Here is a 23658-nt window from a genome sequence, read left to right as displayed (position 1 = left end):
GAACAAATCCTCCAAATGTAGCTGAGATAACTCATTTAACAGAGTACAAGGAGATAGAGCAATACCAGCAAGTTCATTAACATATTGTGAAAAAGAAGGGGGATGTTGTTGTTTATAGTTAATAAAAGTTTACAAGGATGTTTACACAAGATGTATTTTCAATAACCGATAAATCGTGACACGAGTCATGTGATGTCATAACGGCAGCGCCCACGAGAGGGCGACTCGACATGTAGAATAATACGATCTTCTGGGGTCATATCAGCACGCATGCTTGTAATATTTCATGACAATAATACTTATTGAAGTTTTTAGCTGTGAAGTGTGCTCAGTGCACATGTCCATTACTCATAAGCAACGTTTACAAAGCGGTGTTGTCTAAATATTTGCATAGCTTTTCAGCACTGAACTTATGACATGCATTTAAATATACACCTTTCGCAAAGCTTAAACTATGTTTTATACTACATCAACGAGGCGCAGTTTGCACCGAGGTCGAGTGGGAATCCCCCTAAAATGGAGGCAATACATGGGAATGCACGTAGTGCCATGCACACTTTCGCTCTACTCCTCCCTCCTGCCCTCCCTCGTCTCGTCTTCTGCCTAGCAGCAGCTAGCAAGTTCGCTTCACGCTTCCCCATCGCTCGCTTCGTCGTTCAACTCGAAACACCCCGCAGCCGCTGGCCATCGTACAAGGCTTTAAGCAGCAAACCGCGCGGTCTCGAAAGCTCTCGGTTCAACGCGGGAACTTTTTGCAACCCAAAGCGCGCGCCTCACATCAGCCAGTGATCGTGACGTAGTTATTGACAAATCTTTATTTCGCTTTGCGCTGCATTTGATGTCACCGAGCTCCAGTCGGGCGCCGTCTGCACAGGTGAGTCATCTGCTTTCACAAACACCAACATTTCCTCTTGTTTTGCGCGTATTTGTTATTGTAAATGTGAGTGGTGTATTGCACAGCTCGCTGTCACGACTGACGCTCTCCCGTTTATGGGTCTCCATCTCTAACCTTGCTTTTGCGCACATGGCCCTCATCGCACCGTGACGCATAAGTCTAGATTTTCAGTTCCTTCATATTTATACGGTGCCGAGGCTCTCGTTTGACCTTTTCGCTCCAGCTGTCAGTGGTAATAAAGCGTCAATAATGCAGTTGTTTGTCGCGCATTGATCATACACTTGCTGACAGCTGTTGAGCTTCCCGTCAGTGCCCTGAACAGCCCCTAGTTTGTAAACAGGTTGGATGGAGCTCAAACTCCGCTCACATGTGATCATGGGCCCCAGCTAAAGTCAGGTGCGGTGGGCCGTGTGTGTCTCTCTTCTGATGCTGTATTTGTGTCTGGCATCTAAAGCTAGTCTTGCTGTCACGCTGACATTTCAATTTTCATGGCCATGGCTGGGTGCAGCCAGTCCCGACCATAAGGTGCTCACCCACGATACGAGCTGAACGTGTCCTTGGTTTTTGTGTAAAGTTGGGGCTGGTAAAGTGTGTGAGGGGGGTTTTGAATGTTGATGCATGAGCACCAAATATCATAGACGTTAGCTAAATGTCCTTTGTCCCGCTTACCTTTAACATCATCGGACATATGCCAGCGCAGACTACTGTCCAGAGCCAAATGCTTTGGTTTGTTTGGTCTTTATATAATGGATAGGCATGCTCTCTCTCAAATAAAAAGAGTACAGTACCTTTATTTAGCCATTATCAAGCCTGTATATGGCTTTTATATTGGATTAACACACAGTGCTCCTATATTAATATAAATTAATTACTTAGTAGAAGCCACAGGCGTTTTAGCTTCATAGAAAACAGTTTAAGTTCTGTTTATTGATATATGCAGTAACTAACTTGATTTTAGCAATGTTCTAACAATGTTCGTCAAACACTGATGTTATATTGATTTACATTAATGTATTATTAATACACGCTGATAGGCATTACTTCATTTTACCTAATATATTAATACCAATTGAAAGTGTAAATGAAAATAATTTAGTTGCAGTCTACACTAAAATAGATTTCAAAATAGGTTTCAAGGTTTTTCGGGACAAGGTCTTGCTTGAATGCTAAAAAATAAAACAGTTCAAACTGATATATTTAACTGATGTTGGAAATTGGCAAAAAAAATCCTTCAGTAGGCTTTATTAACCAGTACATAAGTTAAAGATGTTCACATTTGTAGTGCACTGTTCGTATGCTTAAGCATTCAGTCTATTTTTATAGTCTCATTTTAATAAGTTGGCTAATTTGAATAAGTCTGACTCTGAACTCTGCCATCCGTAACACCAAACAAGTGGACCAAAACCTCTAAAAAAAAAGAACGCTGTTTGCTTGTTTGGTGTGCACCAAGATCCAGATGCAACATACACAATTATTCAAATGACTGCAGTAACAGAGCAGACTCAAGAGTTTGTTTTAATCAATCCAAACCTGCCAAGTGTGAACAACACACCCTAAAACAGAAGACTATGAAGTTCTAGAAAGAACTTAGGACTTGCTTCATAATAATAATTGCAATATTTATCTTGGCTGCCATTGCTCGTAGAGTATGTTCAAAGAATATCATATTTGACTTCAACAACAAAAGAACGGCTTTAAAGTGAAGCGGGTCCTCTGCAGTCATGCGAGTGGTGGATGATATTCTGTTTGATTTCACACCTTGTGATGTGCACTGTCAAAGGTCAGGTCAGAGGACTCCTGCTGCTGGTGTCTGTCAGACTTCACTGGCATCGTTGCCCTTTAGTAGTGTCTGCAATTTAAAGGTCTTCACATGGCTGACAAGTCATATATCTTGATGTTAATACTAGAACACGTGCCCTCATTCTGCCCGAAGGGTCGGTTTATCCATCAATTCCTGATTTAAGCTAGAATTAATCCCATATACAGTACGGCACCAGTGAGGCAGAACACGGTCAGATGACAAACTCCACTAAGGGCTTTTGCACTGGAGGAACATTTTGATAGTTCCTATAATTCTAGGTGGAAGTACACAGTTCTTCTTCTGATCACACTATAGGAGCAGGGAAGGATTTTTCTTAATAGAACTCCTGTTTGGAGAAATAAATGAGGCCATACTTTAGAGTAGTGTTACCATTTTATATAGGCCAATAGTTTTACAAAACTGAAGTCAAACCATTCTGTTTTTGCCTCAAATTACAAAACTAATCTAATCTAAATGACTAATCTTAATATAGATTGAAAATTGCTCATGCTTCATCTTTGTTTGGATCATGATTAAAATGTATTGTTTCCTTGCCTATAATTTTAAAGGAATTTACTAACTGTAAACTGAATTTGTAACTGTAAACCGCCAACTTATCCAGCATATGTTTTATGCAGTGGATACCCTTCCAGCTGCAACCTATCTCTGAGAAACATCCATACACACTCATACACTTCAGACAATTTAGCTTACCCAATTCACCTGTATCGCATGTCTCTGGACTGGAGGAAACTGACGCGAACGCGGGGAGAACATGCAAACTCCACACAGAAACACCAACTGACCCAGCCGAGGCTCGAACCAGCGACCTTCTTGCTGTGAGGTGACAGCACTACCTACTGCGCCACCACATCGCCCGCCCTAACTCAGTGCATTAATTAATGTTAACAAGCTCATATTTGGTTTAATAAATGTTGAAATGAACATTAACTACAATTAATAATTACTCTAAACAATAAATAAACAAGTTAATGTTAAATTAGTTTGGTTTGTTTTTAGTTTATGTTAGTAAATACATTAACTAGTAAAACATTACCAAATTCAACCTTATAGTAAAGTGTGACGCATAAAACAACTGAACGAAATATCGACACAAATTCACTCTTTGGCAGAAGGTGGCACTTATAAACACCAATGATATAGTGTGACCTGGGTTACCTCTGTAAACGTTGCAGTACTGCGCTTATGTAGATTATTACTATTGGATTACTTTAATGTTTTTTTCATTGCCAAGATGAACAGAAAATTCCCCATAAACCTTTCTAAAGACAGTTTCTCCCAGAAGACCTCTCTTTTCATTCATATGAACTCTACTCCAGTTGTAGTGCAATTTGTTAGACATCTCAAACTAATTTGAATCATCACACATAATCGATTTTTTTCGACGGATCATCGTTACATCTCTATTCCAGAGTAGGGTTTAATCCAGCAAAATAGAATCCTGCATTCCTAGCCATCTTTTGCTTTCACTCACATATTTTCGATATTTCAGTTTCTACACTCCCATGAAACACACGATACACAAGAATGGAGCTTCAATAACACCATCCTACATCCTCCAGTTGTTGATGTTCAGTGCTTTAAAATTCTTTCGACTAGTACATTTGAGTGAAAAATGTATAATTAATTGCAGTTAAGCAGGGGTTTGTGATTAAATTAAAAATGCCAATGTCTGAAAGAGCAATACACTGCTGTATGCAATTTGATAAACAAGTAGTGGTATGATTTATTTGAAAGTGTGTATAATTTAAGATTCTCTGCCACTGTGTGATGTAAGTACAACAGATTCTAATTAGTCAACCTTGTTTCTAAGCAACCCTTTGTTTAAATTATCACTTTCCTGCATTTCATTTCACCTACTATGTCCAAAATGTTTGTGTATTTTTTTTAGTAAAGAAAAAGTGTACTTTTGAGTGTGTAACAGAAGACTATGCAAGTTTTGGGACATACTACTTCGTTATTAATAGACCTTTAATTTGCTTAATCAGATCGATCATCTTAAGACATGATCTGCATTTATTAATTTGTTTATATATTTTCCTTCGACTTAGTCCCTTATTTATCAGGGGTCGCCACAGCAGAATGAACCGCCAACTACTCCAGCATATGTTTTATGCAACGAATGCCCCTCCAACCGCAACCTACTACTGGGAAACACCCATACGCTCTCGCACTCATACACTACGGCCTATTTCGTTTATTCAATTCACCTATAGCGCATGTCTTTGGACTGTGGGGGAAACTGGAGCACCCGGAGGAAACCCACGCAAACACAAGACAAACATGCAAACTCCACACAGAAATGCCAGCCTGATCTCATGAGAAAACCTAAGTATTTTACGTTTTGTCAGTTTGGCTAATTCGTTCGAATTCATACAAGTTCAGTCATACGAAATTGTACGATTTTAAAAAGGAGGCGTGGCACCTAACCCCACCCCTAAACCCAACCGTCATTGTGGGATGAGCAAATCGTACTAAAATGTACAAATTAGATCGTACGAATTCATACGAATTAGCCACTAAATCAAAAACTTACGAATTGCCGTGAGATTGTGTTCGAAATGCCAACTGGCCCAGCCAGGACTCAAACCAGTGACCTTTTTGCTGTGAGGTGACAGTGCTAATCATTGAGCTACCGTGCCGCCCCATCTATATTTCTTATATATTTAATTTTTTACTATATTTGAGGTGCAGTAGCAAACTAATCTGCCAATTGTAGGGGCTTTCATGCAGAGAAATTTCCTCAGGTGGTTGCATAATTATGCACACAGATGTTAGTGACCAAACATGTCTTTATATATGTTCACATTGTTGATGCAGATGAAATATAGCACAGAAAACAATTATTTTAATAATGTTAGATATTAATTAAAATCATTCAAACATATTTACCAAAGCCTCTCCACTTAAACGTCTGTCATGTAGTGTTTTTAGTAGGGCTGCACGATAATGGAAAAATCTAACATTGCGATATTTTTTATTTTGCGCTATACATTGCGATATGAATACAATTTCACCAGATAAGTTGAATATCTCTATTAGTAAAGAATTTTAATGGTAGATCAATTAGGATGATTTTGCAGTGGAAGTGCATCTCATTCTCCATAAAATCAATAAACATTTTATAAACATTTTTTAAACACGTTTTGATTGTGATCTGTGCAATTTTTTTCAGTGTTTTTCTGTATTGGCATGTGTTGTGAGTATTTTCGTGCATAACAATCTATAAATACAATCAAGTAAAACAGTTTAATACTTTATCTCGAGTCTAACAGTATTTTAGTAGGCTACAGTAGCTAAATGATAAAAATAAAAATAATTCAATAAAATAATCGTAGTTAAAGATCACAAATGGAACAATTTCTTATGCCTGAATGCTTTTGAGGTCATTATATAATCACAGGCATCAAAAACACATGCAAATAATATATTATAATCCAGACTAAACATTGCGTATGTTCGCGACGTGACTATTGTGAATGATGACATTGCGATATTGATGCTGAAACTATATATATTAGCAGCCCTAGTTAGTTTGTTTACATTTTATCCATGTTTGTTTTAATTGAATTCACATCCAATACGCAGTGTATTGTGGGCAGTTAGATTACGCACATATCCGACCTTTAATTTTCTACTGCAAATAGTAGACGATCCAGGTATCTTTGAAATACTTCTTTCAACATACTATGATTTCGGACATATTAATTCCATTTTCAAATACTCTTTAGGATGAATTGCCTCAACAAGCATTAATGTTGAGCCCTAATTCTGTTGAGTGCCGCGCTTGATGTCGCTGTTGACCAGCATACATAGAAATTATGTTTTCTATAACTACCCTATGAAACCCTTCTCAGATGTATGGGGTTAAATCTGCTGAGATTCTGATTTCCCTTTAACCTCACAAGGAGTAGATAGTGAAAAAGATATAAAGAAGCCCCCTGATGAGCCCACGTGCCCACAAGCACCTCACATCCGCATATCGCCGCATGTGCTGAAGCTGCATCACAGGTTCAGGCACGTTTGCCACCGACATCGTGGACTTTGCTCTCGCTTTCATTCACCCTATAAATTTAATGATAAGAACAGAGAGCGAGGTTACTGTACACACAAAGCACATGTCCTCATTTCCCCTCTCCCGCTTTGTTGGACCAAATATGGTAGGTTATGTTGTGCCATATGCTTTGAAATTGCAATAAAACAAGGCGCTGCGCTGATAAAGCGACACCGTTTACAGACGATCAAACATTGAGCGACACCATAATATTGCTGTATACATCACTTCTCTATTAAACTAGACTATGGCTTCTATAAATACGGCCACTGCCCTCTTTTTTTCGCAAGTAGGTTATGACACATCAGACTGTGTTCTCACAAATGAGCTTTTAACCACTAAAGTGCAATGCACCATTTGTTCATGTAAATATTGAATTTGCATGAACGCAGATGAGTGTTTGGCAAGTCTGGGCTTCATTTAAAAGCGACGACCTGTTTTCCAATATGTTTTGGGGTGTTTGTAATTGCATAAAAGGTTTGTCATGTTTGATTGGTGTATTTCTCCGGTGTGTTTTTGCGACTGAGGGCTGAGGGGAAGAGGCTCAGCCTGTTGTAATGTGTCATGTAGCTCTAAGCCTATGATTTTAGAGTTTGTTTGTGCTCTGCAGAGCCCCGGACGTGTCTCTGTCCTCGTTGTGAGGTTGTGAGCAAGCTCAGGCAGCTGCATGTTTTTATGAATGAAGGCAGTGGGGCTGTAATAGGCTGAAAGGATTATATATACTTAACCTAATTATTTTTCCCTGTGGCTGGGGGCTTTTCTCCTCTGCCAGTACCATCTCACAAGCTCTCACCATGTTAAGCCATGCATGTCTCCAGCTTGAACTGTCCATTTCGGTGGACTTTCTTTGGCGTTTTTTTTGTTTTGTTTTTTGTCTAATGCTGCAAATCTGATTCTGCAGAACAGAGAACTGCGTCTATGTGTTTTGTTTTTTGCATTGTTTCCTTTCATTAAGGGAAGTACGCACATGGCCAAATATCGGTTACATTCGTGTCGTACTTCTGCATCAGATTCTCTGCACTGATCTGCCTTGTCCTTTAAATGTCATTCAGACTGTTTGTTCCCTGTAATGGCCGGGACAGTGCGTCTGTTCATAAGATTCAAACATTTAAAGAAGTACACTGCCATCTTTCACAGACTGAACTGTTTGGTTAATGTTTGTTGAAAAAGGCGAGAGGCTCTGAAATGACAAAACGTATATTAAAGTGTGCGTTGAGCTATAAATAGGCGTTTTATTTTCATGTCTGTATTACATTAACATGTATGACAGTAATTATATACACATAGGAAACAATGAATGCATGTGAAATGTCTATAAACATTCATTAAAAAAGATGTCACATAGGCATATCATGTAAAGCACACTATGGAACAGTTTTTTATTTATTCGGTGCTGTGGCAGCAAGGAAGATGCATGGCCGTTATTTTATTTGAATAAGTGAATCTTTAACTGGAGACATACTCTGATTGGATCGTTGGAATCAATGAACTGTTCATCAGAGGCTTGCTCTGAGCAGATAATTTGAATCAATGAATCGTTAACGGAAGACTCACTCTGAGCAGATCATTTGAATCAATGAATCATTAATTGGAGACTCACTCTGTCTGGTTTATTTACAAAAGTGAAGTTAACTGGAGACCAAGGTTATTATAGTTAATGAAAACGAACGAAAGAACTAAAACTAGACTTTAAAAAAAACTAGAAATAACTGAATCTATATTGTGTACATACAAAACTAAATGTCTTTGTAAATGTATTTAATACATAAACCGTTTAGAAGTAAAGTCTACTTCGCGCTGCCTGATGTTTTTAACTGAATCTTCTAAGTCAGGAGTGTACAAACTCAGTCCTGGAGTTTAGCTCCAACCCTAATCAAACACACATGAACTAGCAAATAAAGCTCTTACTACATATACTAGAAACTCTTTGGCAGGTGTGTTGAAGCAAGTTGGAAGTAAACTCCGAGTCTACTTCCAAGGACCAAGCTTGGACACCCTTGTTCTAAGTGAACCGGTTGAACTAATTCACCAAATCGAACTGAATCATTTGAAACGATTTGAATCTCCAGTAACGTTAAGCACTTACAACTTTCTTTAATATGCCTAATTGCTCTGACTCGAAATAAACCGATATATACTGAGTTATTCAGTTATTAGATTAGTACACTGAGATCAGATTAGATCAGATCAGTGAACCGAACACAAACAGTACATGACAGCCTGCTGTGACTAAACTAAACTTAAACAACTGTTGCGCGGGTAAACCGGGGGCCTTAAAATGAGAGGGTCTGGCAAGTTTATTTCATCACAGAAAGTCGTAATGGAATTTAAATAAGTAAATTATGCTTCAGTTGGGTTGCAAAATGTAATTGTAAGAAACTTTGAGATAATGGTGATGTTTTAACTGACTGAAATTATGATTGCTGACTACATATTTTTAATGTGTTGAGTCCAAACTTGGGAGGATTGTCACAAAAGATCTGGTTCGTGTTAAAGATCCGAACTTGCCATCACTACTGTGTATCTAACCTCAGAAGCAGCCTTGAACACATATTTTACTTAAGGCTGCTATCTTTGGGCTGTTGTATTTGAATTTGAGGATGGGTGGATGGTAGTGGTAGATGGTAGTGTTCTTGTGTCGAAAATGTAGCCTATCTTTGGTTGAGTTTATATTATACAATATTTATTCTGATGATTTTGAATCTTGCACCTAACAAATATCCTAATTTACAAAAAATCAGCAAACAAGAAATAATACTGAAACTAATAAAAACTAAACTAAAACCAAGCAATTTTCAAATGTAAACAAAAAAAACTAGTAAATCTACCTTTAAAAACTAATTGAAACTAACTGAATTTAAAAACAAAAGTCAAAACGAAATAAAAGCTAAAAGTAATGAAAAATCCAAAACTATTATAACCTTGCTGAAGACTCAATCTGAGCAGATCATTTGAAACAATGAATCGTTCACTGGAGACTAACTCTGAGCGGTTCATTTGAAAATTGACGTTAACCGGAGACTCGCTCTAAGCAGATCATTTGATAATTGACGTTAACCAGAGACTCGCTCTAAGCAGATCATTTGAAAGTTGACGTTAACCGGAGACTAGATCTAAGCAGATCATTTGAAAATTGACGTTAACCGGAGACTCGCTCTAAGCAGATCATTTGATAATTGACGTTAACCAGAGACTCGCTCTAAGCAGATCATTTGAAAGTTGACGTTAACCGGAGACTAGCTCTAAGCAGATCATTTGAAAATTGACGTTAACCGGAGACTCGCTCTAAGCAGACCATTTGAAAATTGACGTTAACCGGAGACACGCTCTAAGCAGACCATTTGAAAATTGCCGTTAACCGGAGACTCGCTCTAAGCAGATCATTTGAAAATTGACGTTAACCGGAGACTCGCTCTAAGCAGATCATTTGAAAATTGACGTTAACCGGAGACTCGCTCTAAGCAGACCATTTGAAAATTGCCGTTAACCGGAGACTCGCTCTAAGCAGATCATTTAAATTAGCAAAACATTAACTCAGTGTTTCCTCTAGGATTTTTTCCAGCTGTGACGGCAGACTCTGTTGGGCCTTTTACACAGATCTACCAACTACCTGCGGTGTTATTTCATTGACAAATGTTGTAAGCGCAGGATTACAAGTCGAGATCACACAAAACTTCTTGCGCGCCCTCAAATATTCGCTGCTCAAGTGCAGATTTTCTTGTGCGCTCAAATAAATGTTGCTGAAGTGCGATTTAGTGCGTTTATGTAACGATGTCTCCAACATTTATTAGATTTCCTAGAAATGTTTATGAATGTGTCCAGTAGACCTACAGTGCGGCATTGAAGCACCCTGAAGTGAAGTGAAATGGTTATAAACTCGAGCAAGATAAAGTCATTGTATGCAGAGCCATAGACCTTTATCTATAATGTATAAATATAGAAACTGTGTTCGTCATAACTGAAAGCTACGTCATGTTTGCTGGCCTCGCACCAGTGAGTCAGTCAGTCAGCACGTCACCTTAAAGGTTAAACAAATAACGCACAGCACTACTACGATTACAGAAAAGTTCGCGCTGTTATAATTCACTTACCTTTTAATACGTTTTGGTGCGACGGCTGAATGTTTAGAATGAGAAGCTGTAATGTAACCGTGGCGGATGAATTTTGGTGTGGCGCCCCGCCATGGAAGAATGATTGTAGCGGAAACCATGATTAACTGGAGACTTACTCTGGATCATTTGAGTCAATGAGTTGTCGACTCGAGAACAGATGCAATCGAATAAGTCTAATTAACGAACAAATCATTCATTGCGATTTGCTTAATAACTTAACAGGCTTCAAAAGTAAAAAGAATCTGCTTGTTCTCCAGTCTGACACATTATCACTAGTTTTTTGAGGCAAGAACTACAGTATTATGTTCACATGTAACACAAATACTTGAAAAATTTATTTAAATGCAGAATTAAATAAAAAATTTGGTCTATCATTGCATATTTGGAGCGATACAAAGGCTAGTAAACAACGTAAATGATTACTGTCATCAAGAAGCAATGCAAAGCTGAACCGGGACTTAGTGAACTCCCTCTTAGAAATGCTGCAGTACAAGCTGCAGCAGGCTGAATGCATGTGTGGAGCATGTGCTGTGCTGCCTGAGCTGCAGTGTGTGCTGGTCATGCTGGGCTGGCCTGCATGCGTCAGCTCTGTGGTATGAAGGTTATGTTGTGGCGCTCCAGTGCTGCTGAGCGCTGCAGTGCGTTGGAACAGCAGACTCCTCTTTTTTTCCTGCCCTGACCTCTGCCAACTGACCCTCACACTCCCACTGGCGTCTCTGCAGACGAGCATGGCAACCAGATTCAGTCATGCGTCGGTTCTGCATATCATTCCAATGTAATTACCTCACTTGCTTTTCTGGGTTGTTTTGGGAACTCATTGCATAGTACACAGTGGAAGTCGTTTGAATCCTGCAACTGTTTGCCTGTCATCACCTTCCCTGCATTTCAAGGTCATCTTTAGCTATGATTATGAACATGGAAGTGTCGCATTGTTCTCTTTTCCCATTCACACGTGATTCATGTCCTGAAGACTGTGAACTTCCATTGAAATAACACAACACATACAGAAGGCTCATGGCCTTTGCTTTATTTACATAAGCAAAATGTTACACTCCGGTGGGACCTGGAAAAAAGACACGTCTGCAGAATGTTGCTTCATCAAGCAGTGAGATTTGGGTTGGCTTTTAAAATATACTGGTCAGCAGGTTTTTTTCCTCTGTATTGTAGTCTGTTTGTATACCTTGGTTTAATGAATGTTCCTTTTATTACACCTTGATGCTTGATACATGACTTGCAGTGAAAGACTGTTTAAAAGCAGTTAATATAGACTTCAGATGAACGCTAAACAGTGTTTACTCTAGTGATCACTGTAATTATTACACCTAGGGCAGCTGTTGTCATATTGATCGCTATAATCGATAATTCCAAGATCTAAGATTAGCTCATTCAGCAAGTGTGTCTCGAATAGACAACTAACTTTTAAAGAGGTAGTTCACCCCGAAACAGAGAATGAGTAAATGATTGTCGTGGTTTTCCAAAGATGTAGTAGGAAAATGATCATTTTTTGAAAATGGAAATTGTTTTGGATCACATTTTCTTGTTGGTTATGAACAAAATCAATACTTTTATTCATCCACAAATAAACAAAAAATCCACCCAGCTTCCACTCAAAAAATTATGTTTGTTGTTTGTTTTAAACTATTAATTTAAAATGAGTTTAAACAACGCAATTCTTGAGTTATTTAACTTAATTGTTTTATGTTCAATCCACTTCAATTTGTTGAAACTACTAAGTTAGCTTAATTCCTTCATGTTGTCCCAACACAAATCGATTGTGTGGAACCCAGTATTTTATACAGTGTTAAAATGGCAAGATGTAATTAGATTATGATAGAGTTTTTATGTAATAGCCCTATAAAGCCACATTGAAATTGAAGTAACAAAAGATTTTTTCCCATTAAAGTGTAATCACACTTGGCAAATCTGATTTGATTCAAACTAATTTTGGTTTGATTGCTTTTTTAGTTTCAGTAATTTAGTGTGAATAATTTCCATCTGAACCAAACAGCTCACAGTCTGGTGCAGTTTGACTTATAAATGAACACAACAAAGGCCAAATATGTAGAATCCAAGAACAGGGGTCCGTTCTTCGAATCTTGCTTAAATGATCTAGGATGATTTGGCAGCTTCTGGTTGTTTTAATCTTAATATCTGATCTCTGGCTTATCTGGTTCTTCAAACAAGTTTGTGAATCAGATTAAAATGTTTGGATGAACTGATCTGAGATCTCTGCATGTGTGGTGAAGGACAGATCTGTTGATCCTCGAAATCATGATCAGCAATGCAACGATTAGCTGACGGCGCAGCAGCGTAATGACATCATCGGATTAATATTCAATTATCCATGTGAGCAAAATTACCTAAAATTCGTAGTAAACTGTTTGTTAAATATGATACGCAATAACTTTCCACATTTGTGGGCTGCATGTTTTACACTTGCATGTGTCAAGAGTATTTAGCAATTTATTTAGTTTTACTTTTAGAGCGGATTTTCTTTATTATAGTAGCCTAGGCCTATGCAAGTTTCCTAATCGGCGTAAGGAATAACTGGCTGTTTAAATGAATTTTGCATCAAAAAAGCATTTTAATATCGATAAAGGTGTCTGCAACTTTTGTGAAGCATCAAATCACTGTTTTATTAGCTGTCAAAACATGTGCATAACTGCATAACTTATTATTCCTTAAAAAAAACAGTTGAACGTTGCGCATGTCTATTATCATACACACATTGTACTAAAACTGGTACCTTTTAAATAGTATGCATTTGTATCTAAAAAGTCCATGTTAATAAATGGATAAAAGAAAATATCAGCATTCAGTACATACTTTCAATATTAGCTTAGCTTGAATGACCTTGAATAATCCAGTTTATATGAAATAAGTCTGCGCATGAGCAGGTTTGAGCTACCAGACCTATTGCTATGACAACAACTCTCAGATGAGTTTTGAAGAACGAAACAATCCTGGATCGTGTCAAATCGTCAAAACCAAATCCAGCTAATTGAGTAATCCTCGTATGAAGAACCGACCCCAGGTCTCGAAACTTAACTAAAACAGTCCATAATGCTCAAACATCACAGTTCAAAACTTTGTTTGTGTGAACTCCGGCCATTGTTTTCTTTTCTTTCTTTTTTTTTTATTGAGTAAAAAGTTTTTTATTTTAATACATTTTTTATTGAGATATTCATTGCATTGCATTGCATAGCATTACAGCAAATATTACAACATCTCTCTTTGCAAAAAAGAATTTAACAAATTAAATAACACACACACACACAAAATGAATAAATAAAAAATAAGTAATTCGTATAAACCCAGAAAACACTTTTCTGCCACTGTTTTCTCTCCTTCACATATTTTCAGATCTAGCTCTTCATGAGATTTAAAAGCCTATTTTGTAACCTTACATTTGGTCATACACTTTAAAAAATGATTGACAAAAAGGCACTAAATATGTTTTCATGTTGTTAAAGTTATTTTAAAAAGTTAATCAGGTTTCAACTAAATGTAAGTTATACAAAGTTTAACTTACATTTTTTAAGTTTGATTGATTTTTTTTCAGTTTGATTGATGTAAGTTGAGATGACTAGAAAAGTTTGATTAAAAAAAAAAGAAATTAGAAAATTAGATTCTGCTAAAAAATGTAAGGCAGCAAAAAAATAATAAAATGTACAGTGTAAAAATGCCAGAGCGAACAGTCAGAGTAGTCAGTCATAAATGAACACAACAAAGACCAAATATGTTGAAACAAAGAACACGTCTTAAAATGTAACTAAAACAGGCCATAATGCTCAAACTTATCCGTTTTTTTCTTTTTGTAATCTTGATGTCAACCATTATAGTTCAAAACAGTTTCATTGCACCAGAGTTTTGTGTGTAAACTCCTGCCACTGTTTTCTCTCCTACACACATTTTCACATCTAGCTCTTCATGAGTTTTAAAATGCTATTTTGTATCCTTACATTTGGTCATACACTTTAAAAAATTGAATGACAAAAAGGCAAGAAAACAAACAATTTTATGTTTTTTTTTTTTACTTATTTTAATAAGTTAATCAGGTTTCAACTAAATGTTTTAAGTTATACAAAATGTAACTTAAAATTTTTAATCAACTTGATTGATTTAAGTTAAGATGACTAGAAAAGTTCATTTGATTCTACTTAAAAAATGTCAGGCAGCAAGAATTATTTTACAGTATAAAATTGCCTGAGCGAACAGTCAGAGAACTAAGGACTAAATTTGGTATTTTCTTTTTTTTCTCTTTGGATTAAACAAACAAAGACAACCAAACTACTAGAGTGAACAGAGCCTTATTGTGACATACATCCAAATGAAATTAATTAGCAAAAAACATAGAAACGGAGACCATAAACTAGAATGCATGCATTGATAATTGCATTGTAAGATGTGGTGTCCCAGTCATAAATAAATGCAAACTTGCAGTTAATTTCGAAGGGGTGACGCTAACTAATGCATAGAAGAATGAGAAGAGATCATAGATCATCATTCATCATGGAGAAGAATGTCATTTCATTAAAACTTTTAATTTTTTTTCTCATTATTCATGTTATTTCGAATAAAAAGTCAATAAAAAGTATGCATTTGCAAAATAATTATTGACAGTAAAATCAATCAATGTGCATTTACTGAACATCAATTTTCATTTTTTTTATTTCCCATAGACAGACAGTAGCTGTGTCATGTTTATAAATTCTCAGACTGAGGCGGCCTCTTAGAGTACAATAATATCTACATACCACAGCCAAGTTTTGTCAAAAGGTATTTCTTCTTAATTCCACTGTCTTCTATACATTTCCATCATTGACTTTTCCTTTGATTCTTGTGCATACACATTCGCTGCCTGTAGGACAGTGCTACAAGTGCAGTGTGTATACAGCTCAGTGACCTTGTAGAAACAATGCACACTCGCCTCCTCCACACTTCTGATATCTGCGCCCAATACACACACACACACACACACACACACACACACACACACACACACTTATGCTGTGTTGTATATCCACTGCCCAGCCGCCTTCCTGATGTAGAACATCAAAGTAAACTGACTACACACAACCAGCACTTATACTAGCCTGTAGAACAATTGTACTACATATAGCTGACGTTATTAGTATCGAGCACAAGGTTATTTGTCTTCTTGCCTGTGCATTAGAGATACCCATTTTGTGTGAAGTGCATCATATTTTAAAGGTTTATTATTTTTTTTGCGTCCAGCTGTGAATTGAAATGAATCTCTAAATAATCTAAAGCTTATATTTTATGATTTTCATAACACGCTAGTTTTTACAGCATGTGCATTCCAAATGCTGCATTGCTGTTTTTAATTTCACATGGTGTTGCTTGCTCAGCCAAAGCAACCTGGCAAAATCTGATTCATTCTTGCACCATTCAGATGGTTTAAGAAGGCATAAATTAACTGATTAGTGTTGGTTAGAGTAAAATATATACATATTTCAACACATATCAGTTGCTTTAATTATTAATAATTTGTATTAATATTAGTTTATATAACATTGTTTAAATATGTCAGTGCTTAAGTTTCTCACTTTTCATTTACACTCACCGGCCACTTTATTAGGTACACCTGTCCAACTGCTCGTTAACGCAAATTTCTAATCAGCCAATCACATGGCAGCAACTCAATGAATTTAGGCATGGTCACGACGATCTACGTTCAAACTGAGTATCAGAATGGGGAAGAAAGGTGATTTAAGTGACTTTGAACGTGGCATGGTTGTTGGTGCCAGACAGGCTCGTCTGAGTATTTCAGAAACTGCTGATCTGCTGAGATTTTCATGCACAACCATCTCTAGGGTTTACAGAGAATGGTCCGAAAAAGAGAAAATATCCAGTGAGTGGAAGTTCTGTGGGCACAAATGCCTTGGTGATGCCAGAGGTCAGTGGAGAATGGCCAGACTGGTTCAGTAACTTAAATAACCACTCGTTACAACCGAAGTATTGGAAAGAGCATCTCTGAACGCACAACACTTTGAACCTTGAGGCGGATAGGCTACAGGAGCAGAAGACCACATCGTGTGCCACTCCTGTCAGCTAAGAACAGGAAACTGAGGCTACAATTCACACAGGCTCACCAAAAGTGGACAATAGGAGATTGGAATCATCTCAGACTGCTGTCTTGAACATGACAATGAGTTCACTGTACTCAAATGGCCTCCACAGTCACCAAATCTCAATCCAATAGAGCACCTTTGGGATGTGGTGGAACGGGGATTCGCATCATGAATGTGCAGCATAAAAATCTGCAGCAACTGCATAATGCTATCATGTCAATAAGAATTAAAATCTCAGAGGAATATTTCCAGTACCTTGTTAAATCTATGCTATGAAGGATTAAGGCAGTTCTAAACGCAAAAGAGGGTCCAACCGGTATTCGTAAGATGTACCTAATAAAGTGGCCGGTGAGTGTATATTACACTTGCCATCATATAATACTGACTTATAAAAATGGTAAAAATAATCATCTAAGATTAACAAAGACAAATGATAAAAATGTATAACTACAATTGATTAGAATTTTAGGACTGCATTATGATATTTTGACCCTTGTAATGTGCCATTAAATGACTCTTGTTCTAAATTGTGTGTTTGACACATACATATATTAAAGTTATAGTTATCTAATCATATATTTCTGTTTAAAGGTAGTAAAAATAGTAACCTACTGACAAATTAGCTTTTCAACCATTCTTACTTTGCTTTTTCTTTTTTAATTTAGTAGTCCTTCTACATGAAACTATTACACCTTTCATCGAGTGCTATCTGCTTTTATGCCTGTACAGTAATGTCCACTTGTAATAACTAGGCCAGGCCTACACCAACTAGTCAGCTTGTGCTTTGTTGCACTACTTTGCGTTAATAATTGACTTAATCATGTTGTGAAATCAGTTTGAGACATTTATTTATAACTGTCCCATTGTTTTGTGGTGTGTGTGATCGTTAGCTCTACAAACCACAAAGATAAAAATCATCCAATTTGGGAAGTAACGATGATTATCATTTCAAGGGGGATTAGGGATTGTTGGGCAGGCAGTGCTTGTACTACATATTAGGGTAATAGCGGCGTCTGCGGAGGGACTCAGACACAGCGACTGACGTCACAGCCACATGTTCTTTTCACGGATCACCTCTCCGTTCACCTGCTTACATATAAATCAGATAATTGGCCCTTCGCTGGTGTGTGTGTGCAGGAAGCAGGTGTGGCTGAAGTACCATGCTGCTCTGAGACAGAGATGTGCTAACTTCAGTGCTGACGAACCGCTCAATGCAGGTCCGCGGTCCCTGGGGGGGCGTCTTCATCGATCTTACTGTAGGGCTGATATTGGGGGAGGGTTTGCACGTCAGCCTGCTGTAAAACCTACTTTCTGCCTTGTGTGGTGTTACGTTGCACTGCATTTAGTGCCTTTGTTCTTGTATCTGGAGGTGGGTGTCATTAATTCAATTTCCATCCTCTCTCCCTCATTTTCTCTTCCGATCTCTCTAACCGCATTGCTCTCCTTCTGGAGCGTCTGTCTGCGTGCTCCGATCACGCGCACTAACCCCCCCCCCCTCACTCCTTCAACCTGCCGCCTTCTCCGTCTGTGTCTGTCGCTGTGAGACATGGGGACAGATAATATCTGCCTTAACCTCATCTCTAATCCCCTCACTCCTGCTTGTTCACCTCTGCTTTATTTGTTTTCATTTTGCCATCCTGATATTTGTTTATCCATCCCTCCCTCCCTCCTGCATCGGTTTGAGTATGCTTGGTCATCACACCATTGATTATTCTTCACTGTACTGTCTCCCTATCTCTCTCAAGGGACGGCATATCAGCTGTCAGACCCACCCAAGACACCCACTCACATCCCCCTGTGGTGCTGCCCCCCCCCCCCTTATTTCACATCACCACGTGCAAAATAGATGCGATAACGATCAATTCAATTGTCCTTTCTGTTTCCTTCATTCTCCCACCTGTGACTCCAGTGAGATGGCGCAGTGATCGCCTCTGTGCCGGAACCTTCCCGTTAATACTCCAGGAGAGACTCTCCTTCGGATTCAGCCAAGGAGCAATGCAATGACAAAGAGGGTGGGGAGACCAACGATCGATATATTAGCCTCCCTCGATTGGCCAATCCACCTTGGCAGGTTGCAGCTCAGCTGCTGATTGGCTGCTGTAGTGTTCCGTGCTCAGAAGCTGCAGCTATGGGGATTTGCCCTTCCTCTCACTTGCTCTACTTTCTTTTTCTCTCACAAAAGCCGCGTACAGATCCTAAACTCAAAGAGCGTGCGATCACCACATAGTTTATGGCCTCTGCATTGAGCACTGTTTTGTTTGGTGCTAACTTTGTCGCTTCAGAGTCATAAAGTGACGTTGCTGTCTCCCATGTGCTCTCTCTCTCTCTTTCTCTCTGTCCTTTCCCTGCCTCCTCCCTCTTTTCCCTCCCTCTCTCTATCTCTTAATCAAGACACAGCCTGCCCTTTCCTTTGCATTGCTGCCTGCCTCCTGTCTGCACTCCTCCTCTACCTCTCGTGCACTCTCTCACTCGCGCTTTCTGCCATGCGCTTTCAGCCTCTCTCTGTTTATCGTTCACCTCTGTATTCCCCAGTTGAAGGTTTGCAATAAAAACAGCTGCAGCTTCAGGCATTTTCTTTGTTATCTTTCACTTGTATTTCGCAACTTAACTGAGTTTGTTGCCTTTGTTATTTTTTTTGTTTTTGTCAGGTTCTCCATCCGCAAGAGGACTATCTTAGAAGTGCGTGAAGACAAGTCACAGTCCGATGAAAGGGACACAGGGAAAGCGGCAGGGATGAGAAAGCGATTCAAGTGAAAGAAGACTCGCATCACCATAAAGTGCCTCATCTGGATGCTGCGAAAGCCCTTGTCTGCGTCCGCACTCCCGTCCTGGCTGGTCTCTGCTTCAGAGTGCTCTCTCTTCCCTGCTGACTCCAGAGAGCGCGCGAGTGCGCTTGGCCTTGGCTCAGGCTATATTTCACCCTGACAGTCAATCAACCCATTTGCCTGTTCCCTGATTCAACTTTGCCTGCTCACCATTTCACCTTTTTATACAAGGACTCCAGTCAGTTAGTTTTCCTTTTAGGATCTGAAAGTTTTTTTTTCTTCTGCAAGCTCTCCATCCCTTGTGACCCAGACATGCGAGAGCATCTTTAGGGACTGCTGCAGCTATGGCACCGGGCAAGGGGGTTTCAAAAGCCTAAAATTAAAGAAAGTCCATTTTACATCAATGCAAGAGGGCTATTTTAATCCCAGATCTCCAGAGGGTGAGTCTAGACGGTGGGGCGACCAGAAAGAAAGACAAACAGAAAGTGCCGCTCTACTCTACATTTAATGCTTTGTTTTCCTGGACGGCAGCCGAAGATGCACCGCAGCATGTCACAGTGACCTACCCCACCTCAGTCCTCTGGATTCATCACTCTCCCTACCTGACTTTAAGCTGATCTCATATTCTTGTCATACTTCCCCTTTGGTTGATCGGTCACCAGACTATGCCCCCTTCCTGTCCGTAAGAGTTTGGTTTTTGTTTCTAGACTAGACTGTGGATCTCCTTGCCACTGTGCTGATTTTTTGAAGCCTTTGTGCTTTATCACGCCTGGCTGCCCCACCCCAGCCCTCTGCTCACCCGCCGCTTGCAGAGGGACCACCATGGCTGTCAATGTGACCATGGGCCGCGACACCAAGTGGCTGACGCTGGAGGTGTGCAGAGAGTTCCAGAGAGGAACTTGCTCACGCTCGGACGCCGAATGCAAGTTTGCTCACCCCTCTCGAACCTGCCATGTGGAGAACGGCCGCGTCATCGCCTGCTTCGACTCACTCAAGGTAACCCAGATGCACTCAACACTAGAGTTTGTTTGCTGATATATTAGCAATTATAGCATTATGTGATGTTTTAGTGCAAATTTGATTCCTCAGACATGCTATTTGGTAATTTTGTCAGATATCGTAACACCTCAAGGATCCTTTGCTGAGTAGCGATCTTTCTTTCTCTCTCTCTCTCTCTCTCTCTCTCTCTCTCTCTCTCTCTCCTGCTGATGTCTTGGAATTAGCCTTTGACTCTATGATTGTGTCAGCCTAAAACACTGCAACCTCTGCTCATGGATTGGTCAACTGTGACGAAAAGTACTATAGCTGCACTATGGGACTGTCAAGGAGACTCAAATATTAGGTTACTCTTAGCAAATGTCACTTTTTATCAATATGTCATTGGAAAAATGAACATATTAATGGACTACCAATGACTGTTTGGAGTGTATAACATCCCTAATAATTTATATGGTCCAAAGTGCTAATAATTCCACGGTGTAATGCTAAAATGCATGCTAAAATCTATCTTATGAGCAGTCCATGGTGGTTTTTTTAATGCTGCTTTTCTTTGAAAGTGTGATGGTCATCATATAGGCCAGGGCTATTCAATTAGCGGCCCGCAAGCCAAACTTAGCCCACGAGGCAATTGGTTCCATTGTGACCAAGACATCAAAAATTTAGTTCAGTTGAAAACCAGCCGCTATAGTTATGAAGTGACGTTCAATAAAGCACTAGCTGCAGTTGAAGGCTGCGCAAAGCGTGAGACACCTGACATTAAGCGAGTGGCGCAAGCAGCCGAAAACATTTGGATATTTAATCGTAAAGGCTTCTCAACGCCACGTTTCTTTTGCACGGAACGAAACTGCTGCAACTAAACAAAGTTATGCCACCTGTGCATGCACACTGGATTAACTATAGCAGTGGGCCATTCACATATTGCGTCTTTTCCGCACGCAAGTTCGTTATTTCCAATGTAAGTATATATGCCAATATGCGTGAGCAAGCAAAGCGATGTGCTCGCACCTTCCAGATGCACCAAGTAGACAACATCTCACGCCGTAGCGGTGAGAGTTGTGCGTGGCTTTCAGTGCAATGTAAACAAAAGATATGTTAGACAAATGATTATGTATGTATGAACGCAGATGATGACAACAGTTTATTTAAGTACGTACCTAATATAAAGCTTAAATTTACATTTAGACGTGATAACCGTGAAACCATGATTATTCTTCAGACTATATAAGCGTACAACCAACATCTATAATTGTTGCATTCATTATTGTTGTGCAGTTCAAAACATAACATATAAACGTGTTTAAATATACAAGAAGCCTACTTAAGCAATGCACTGCTTTTGTTGTGCTTTGAATTACAACATTTGAATGTTTGTAAAAAAAAAAAAAAAAAGCCACATTGTACAATGCAGTGATGTTATGTACTTTCAAAATACAACATATTAACATTTTAATGTAGAAAAATACAACGTGGGTGTCTTAAGGAGCAAAAATACAACATATGGGCTTTTATATGCTGTTGTGTCATCACTCATACTGCAAGTCATATCTCTCCGGCCCCTCATTTGGGATGCTTTTCAGGAACTGGTCCCTATGACAAACTAATTGAATAGCCCTGATATAGGCACAAAAATTGCTGGGACAGTTCTGTCAGTCATCAAGGGGCAGTTAAATAACATTGAATATAAGTCTGTTGTTTGAAGATATCACTTTTTAAAAATAAAATAATAGTGTTTGTTTGGTAGTACTTTTTTTCTCATTTAGTTTTTATTGCAGTTTCCAAATTTACATACAGATGCATGGTATATAGGGTTTTCCACAATGGGTACACAAAACAGCTAAACATCGGAATTAGAGCTGTGCAATTTGGGGAAAATATCTAATTCCGATTTATTTTATTTTTTTAACAGATATTGTGATTGTGATGTGATTTACGCTTTAATTTGTAGTCAAGCTTCAGCTCAATAATCTGGAAGCCGTGGCAGCAATTCTGCGACAGCTCTTAAAAATGACCTGTTTTTGTTGTCTATTAATACTTCTGAAGCAGCAGACGCCATCATCTCACTTGTCAGTGCTTTCCTGTTTGTTTTCTTTTTTTATTGTGGACGTAGTTTGATTGCCCAATTCTGATTGGGCAGAACGAAGGTGTGCTCACTCAATTGGCTAGTAAGACTGTCACACACAGCCGGTAGTCATGCATTTGCTCTGGGTGGGGGAAATTAAATAATTTATTTAAATAACTTATCGCAGCGTTTCAAAATGCGATTGTGATTTGATTTTGATTATTCACACTGCCCTAATCGGAATACAGAAATTTTATGAATAAAATAGATTATAAAGTACAAAAAACATTCATCAATAAATAAATATGGAAGTTTCATTAACAATTCAAGGAGATTATAAGAACAATCAAAACAACACACTCATAATTGTTTTGTTTATTGTCAAAAAGAAAACAGATAAAACTGATTTGTTGTTTTTTAATTACAGTTCATTTGTGTACTTAATTGTGTGTGGCACCCATGTTAGGTAGTGCTTATATGGTGCTCCGAAGTGCTAAGAATTCCATGATATATCCAAAAAGTGTGCATATACTGTTAGATCCTACTCAAAGTGCTTGATGGTGATTTTTGTGTACTTACTTTGTAAATAATTTTCTTTGAAGGTGTGAGAAAGTCATAAAAGCACAGTAATTAAAGGAGCAATTCAGTCAATCCTGTCATCATTATCAACTTACCCTTAAGTCACACTTGTATGACGGTTTTCCATGGAACTCAAAAACAGTTTTAAGGAATTTTAATGTTTTTTCCCATGCAGTTCTAGAGAATTGATACTGGAGTTTTGACATCTTAAAAAAAGGTAGTTCACCCAAAAATGAAAAATCTGTCATCATTTACTTACTCTACTTGTTTCAAACCTG

General features: G+C 38.6%; 1 protein-coding gene across 7 annotated transcripts in view; it reads left to right on the top strand.

Moving 5' to 3' along the window:
- Positions 1–588: 588 nt before the first annotated feature.
- The window catches only part of mbnl3 (muscleblind-like splicing regulator 3), an 85361-nt gene continuing 62291 nt past the window's right edge, over positions 589–23658 (top strand). For 5 of the 7 annotated variants that reach the window (XM_056471739.1, XM_056471738.1, XM_056471740.1 and 2 more), the window contains exons 1-2: positions 589–874; positions 19627–20739. In XM_056471739.1, coding sequence (XP_056327714.1) covers positions 20566–20739 — 174 coding nt within the window. In that variant the 5' untranslated portion in view covers positions 589–874; positions 19627–20565. Of the gene's footprint in view, positions 875–18115; positions 18196–19402; positions 19517–19626; positions 20740–23658 lie in introns of those variants that run through there. The other 2 variants (XM_056471735.1, XM_056471736.1) reach the window with 2 other exon arrangements.

The sequence above is a fragment of the Danio aesculapii genome, chromosome 14 (assembly GCF_903798145.1).
Source record: "Danio aesculapii chromosome 14, fDanAes4.1, whole genome shotgun sequence".
NCBI lineage: Eukaryota > Metazoa > Chordata > Actinopteri > Cypriniformes > Danionidae > Danio > Danio aesculapii.
This window is presented reverse-complemented; position numbering and strand designations above follow the sequence as displayed.